This window comes from Eurypyga helias, unplaced genomic scaffold (genome assembly GCF_000690775.1).
Source record: "Eurypyga helias isolate BGI_N326 unplaced genomic scaffold, ASM69077v1 scaffold28257, whole genome shotgun sequence".
Lineage (NCBI taxonomy): Eukaryota > Metazoa > Chordata > Aves > Eurypygiformes > Eurypygidae > Eurypyga > Eurypyga helias.
Genome location: NW_010264102.1, coordinates 10692 through 15017, shown reverse-complemented (window position 1 = coordinate 15017; position 4326 = coordinate 10692). Strand labels below are relative to the sequence as shown.

At 56.0% G+C, this 4326-nt stretch overlaps 1 protein-coding gene across 1 annotated transcript in view; it reads left to right on the top strand.

The window, feature by feature from the left end:
* Positions 1-4326, top strand: part of MEST — a gene marked incomplete at its 5' end in the record, with an annotated part of 7425 nt that overhangs the window by 399 nt on the left and 2700 nt on the right. The window contains 7 exons of the mRNA XM_010156297.1: positions 341-420; positions 847-924; positions 1664-1800; positions 2144-2202; positions 2456-2496; positions 2843-2913; positions 3328-3429. Of these exons, the coding sequence (XP_010154599.1) occupies positions 341-420; positions 847-924; positions 1664-1800; positions 2144-2202; positions 2456-2496; positions 2843-2913; positions 3328-3429 (568 nt within the window). The remainder of the gene's footprint in view (positions 1-340; positions 421-846; positions 925-1663; positions 1801-2143; positions 2203-2455; positions 2497-2842; positions 2914-3327; positions 3430-4326) is intronic.

The window sequence follows — 4326 nt, the reverse complement described above, 5'->3', positions numbered from 1 at the left end:
CCTCCGATGGGTTGCAGCAAGGAAAAGGGACTGGAAAACCTTCTTGCTGCCCATCACGGGGGGAGCCACAATTAATTGATGCTGAGTAAAGCCCTGGCTGGCATCACGTAGCTGGGGCTGGTGGCCACGGTGGCTCATCCGGGCTGGTTTCCAAAGCCACGCTGGCACCGGGAAGCTGCGGAGCGAGTCAAATCCATGCTTGGTTTTGAAGGAGCAGGCGGAGAAGTAGCACCGAGCTACTGGTTGGGGTCCCCGCAGGGCAAATGGGAACGCCTGTCTCATCGGGGAAGAAACTGGGGGGGAGAAAAGCTGACCCTGAGGTACCCCGTTCCCTCCCCAGACTCGAGCGGTGCCGTTGGCAGCTCCGACGTCGTCGTCCTCCTGCACGGCTTCCCAACCTCCAGCTACGACTGGTACAAGGTGAGGGGAGCGACGGCGTGGGGGGCTGGATGCTGTCAGCGGTCCCCGCGGTTTCTCCCTCCTGCGGGTGAGCCGACGGGCACGGGTGGTGGGTGATGCTCCGGAGGAGTTTCCGCTGGGGGCACCACTGCATTCCGGGATATCAGCCCTGTTCCTCTCCCGATTCCTTGCACGGGACACAAGCTATTTTCAAGTCACCCTTTCCCACACTCCAGCCCAACGCAGAAGGAAAAGACCCACAACAAGGATCTTGGCTTTTCTAGGGGATGGTCCTGCTGTTTCTTGGGAACTTTTAAATTCCTGCAGTTTTCTTGGAGCTGGAAGGTGCTGTCTCGGGGAGTGTGGCCATCCGTGGCTGCGCAATGCCTCTGACTTTTCCTCTCTCTGCTCCCATCAGCCGATTTTTTAAATTCATTTCTCTTCCAGATCTGGGAAGGGCTGACCCAGCGGTTTCACCGGGTGATTGCTCTAGATTTCGTAGGATTCGGTTTCAGTGACAAGCCTGTAAGTAGCCCGAGGAAGAGGATTTTTGCAGCTCCTTTGGGCCAGAGGTTGTTCTGCCGTGCCGGCATCCCCAGAAAATTCACAGAATCATAGAATGGTTTGGGTTGGAAGGGACCTTAAAGATCATCCAGTTCCAACCCCCCTGCCATGAGCAGGGACACCTTCCATAGCCCGGGGTGCTCCAAGCCTCATCCAGCCTGGCCTTGGACACTCCCAGGGATGGGGCATCCCCAGCTTCTCTGGGCAACCTGTCCCAGTGCCTACCCACCCTCTCCAGGAAGAATTTCTTCCTGATATATTATCTAAACCTCCCCACTTTCAATTTAACCCCATTACCCCTTGCCCTGTCACTACAGACCCTTGTAAAAAGTCACCCCCAGCTTCCTTGTAGGCCCAATTGGCATTTGCAGTCCAGTTTCTTCTCCCATTTACATCTGGAAGAGGAATATACATTATAGTAGCGGAAGGGATGGGGAAGGTGCGTGAGGGAGACCGGCTCTGTCACCGTCTTGCCTTTACTTGGGTTTGACGTGACTCCTTGACCCCTTTGGGGCACGGGCAGTGCTCCCTTGGGCCTGTGGACATCGCTGCTGGCCAAGGACATCCTGACTGCTCTGTCTGGGGTCACCAACTACCGGTCTCCACCCCATATTCCTCCATTTGGGCATTTATTCCGGAGCTTGTAGGCTCATGGTGGGTCAGGCTCTCACTGTGGTTCCTCTCCTGCTTTGCTTCGCAGAGGCCCCACCGCTACTCCATCTTCGAGCAAGCCAGCATCGTCGAGGGGCTGGTGCGTCACCTCGGCCTCCGCCACCAGAGGATTAATCTCCTGTCCCACGATTACGGAGATACGGTCGCACAGGAGCTGCTCCACAGGTCCCTGCAACCACGGATGCTCTGGCTTCTCTTTGTTATCCCTGTTGGTTTCCAGCAGATAAGTGGAAGAGCGCAGCGCGGAGCCCCCTCTCCCCTGTCTCTACAGCCGTAACGAAGGCTGGGAGGCCTCAGGGCACAGCCATGGTAGGCAGACTGAGGGTCCCAGCCATCAGCTCCTGGCTGGTAGGATGTTTAACTTCCCTCCTGAGCTCCTTCTTATCCAACTGGGGACAACAGGGCAGGAGAGATGATCTGACACGGTTAATTTGACTGGCTGATCCGTTGCTTTTTGGAGCCTGGAGAAAGTCTAGTTGTGTCTCACCTTCTGCTCTTCTGTCCCCAGGTATGAGCACAATAAAACTGGAAGCATCTTGATCAACAGCCTCTGTTTATCCAACGGAGGTAAGGTTTGCCGGGCACGGTGGCACGGATCAGCTGGGAGGGATGGGGATCCATGGAATGGCCTTCCCGTCTCCATCACCCGAGGGAAAGCACCACCTGAACCCCAAATAAATTGCAATTAAGGTGCTGTAATTAACTGGGAGCATCAGTCCTCGGGCTGCCCGTGCCACCTTTCGTGAAGAAGGGGAGAGACTGGGAGATGCAAAGCAAAACACGTGTAGCGTTACAGCTCTCTTCTTTGACATCCTTCCAGGGATTTTCCCCGAAACGCACTACCCCCGGTTCATCCAGAAGGTGAGCTCTACCCCCCGGGTCGTACTGAATCGCGCCGCAAGCAACACGTGATGCCGCCAGTTTGAGGTTTTACCTGGCGCAGGTGCCTGCGGCTTTTCCTGAGCTGCTCGCAGGCATCCTTGGAGGCGATGGGGAGAAGCAGAGAATGTCAGGATGCAGCTCGTCTCATCCCAGTGTCCCAACTCATGATCCCTCAGCACCGCCGAGCGCTCACGTGCATCTCGAGGGTCAGGGCTGGGAAACTGCTGTAATACGAGGAGTTGGGGGACAAGCCCTCCACGGAGGCAAGATTTAGCCACCTGTAAGATACCGAGCGGTGCCGACTCCTTTTCTCCTTCTGCCCAAGATCCTCAAGGATGGAGGTTGGCTGTCTCCCATCATCACGCGGCTGATGAACTTCTTTTTCTTCTCCAGAGGGTGAGTCGGGTCTCCGTGCTGCTGGGCACAAGCCCATACTGGGAGGGGTGGGCCAAGCAGGGAGGGAGCCAACAGAGGAATCAGTGTATCTGGGGACCCCTTGGAGTGTCCAAGGCCAGGCTGGATGAGGCTTGGAGCAACCTGGGCTATGGAAGGTGTCCCTGCCCGTGGCAGGGGGTGGGGCTGGGTGGGCTTTAAGGTCCCTTCCAACCCAAACCATTCCATGACTCTGTGATCCTAGACTGGCAGCCCAACACTGAGTTCCTCTGGGGAACGATTTGCAGTGCTGCGCTGGCTCCCACATATTCCATTCCAGTGGAAGCTGGAAGTGCTCGACTCTTTTCTTGCCCGCAGCTAGTTTTTGAGCCATACTCTGACACTGCTGCCGTGCCACTCCGAACTCTGTTTTTTCAGGCTCAGGGCTGTCTTCGGGCCCTACACGCAGCCTTCGCAGGCGGAGTACTGGGACATGTGGACGGCGGTGCGGACCAACGACGGCAATCTCGTCGTGGACAGGTAGGCTGCCGTTAATTGCTGCGTAAGATCAGTTTTACACCCAGGGCGTCCCTCTGTTTGCAGGCAAGAGTCACAGGCAGCCGTTACCAGAGCTCGGCTGGGGTCTGGGATCATCACTGCCCCCCCCAGAAAAGAGCTGGGATGTGATGTAGGCGCAGGGATTCTTGCAAGGCAGGTAAACGGATTCTGGAGTCAGGAGGATCTGAGCCTGAGGTGGGAGAAGGACAACGCTGGAGATGCACAATTTGGGATTTTTTTATTTGGAAGTTAGGAGCTTGAATTTGTGTTTTTTTTGTTAACTGGAGCTAAATCTGCTTTTCTCCAGTCTGGGACTTTCAGAATGACCTCGGGCTCGTGACTGAGTTCAGTGGGGCCTCTGTGTGTCCTCCCTCGGTGTGCAAACTCCTCTCTCCTCCCGCTGGGGACAATCCCTGGATAAATCACAGTAAGGACCAAAGAGCTTGGCCTCTCCCAAGGGCGCTCGCTAATTGTGGCTTCTAACGAGGGAACAGACGGCTGACACACTGCCCACTTGGCAAGTCCTGTCACGGCAAACTCTTGCAAGGTCACCTTTGCTGGCAGCGCAGCCGTGATGGGAAGCTCAAGGCTGAAGTATCTCCAGCCCCTTAAACGTTGGGTGTCAGAGTGTCCGTATGTTTATTTAGTGTAGCTTTCTGTTGTTGGCTTTTTGTAACCCAACTGACTTGAACCCGCCGTTTAAATGGTGAGCCTCAGCCCCCGAGAGCTGTGCTGAAGAAGGAGACGCCCTGAGTTGCTGGCTGGGGTGATGAGACAGCCTGAGGAGCATTTCGCAGTTCAGATTTTTCGCTGTGAGACCTGACCAGCGTAACTGATCTTCTCCCGCCCCCCTCCGCGCTCGGCAGGTTGGTGTCGTCT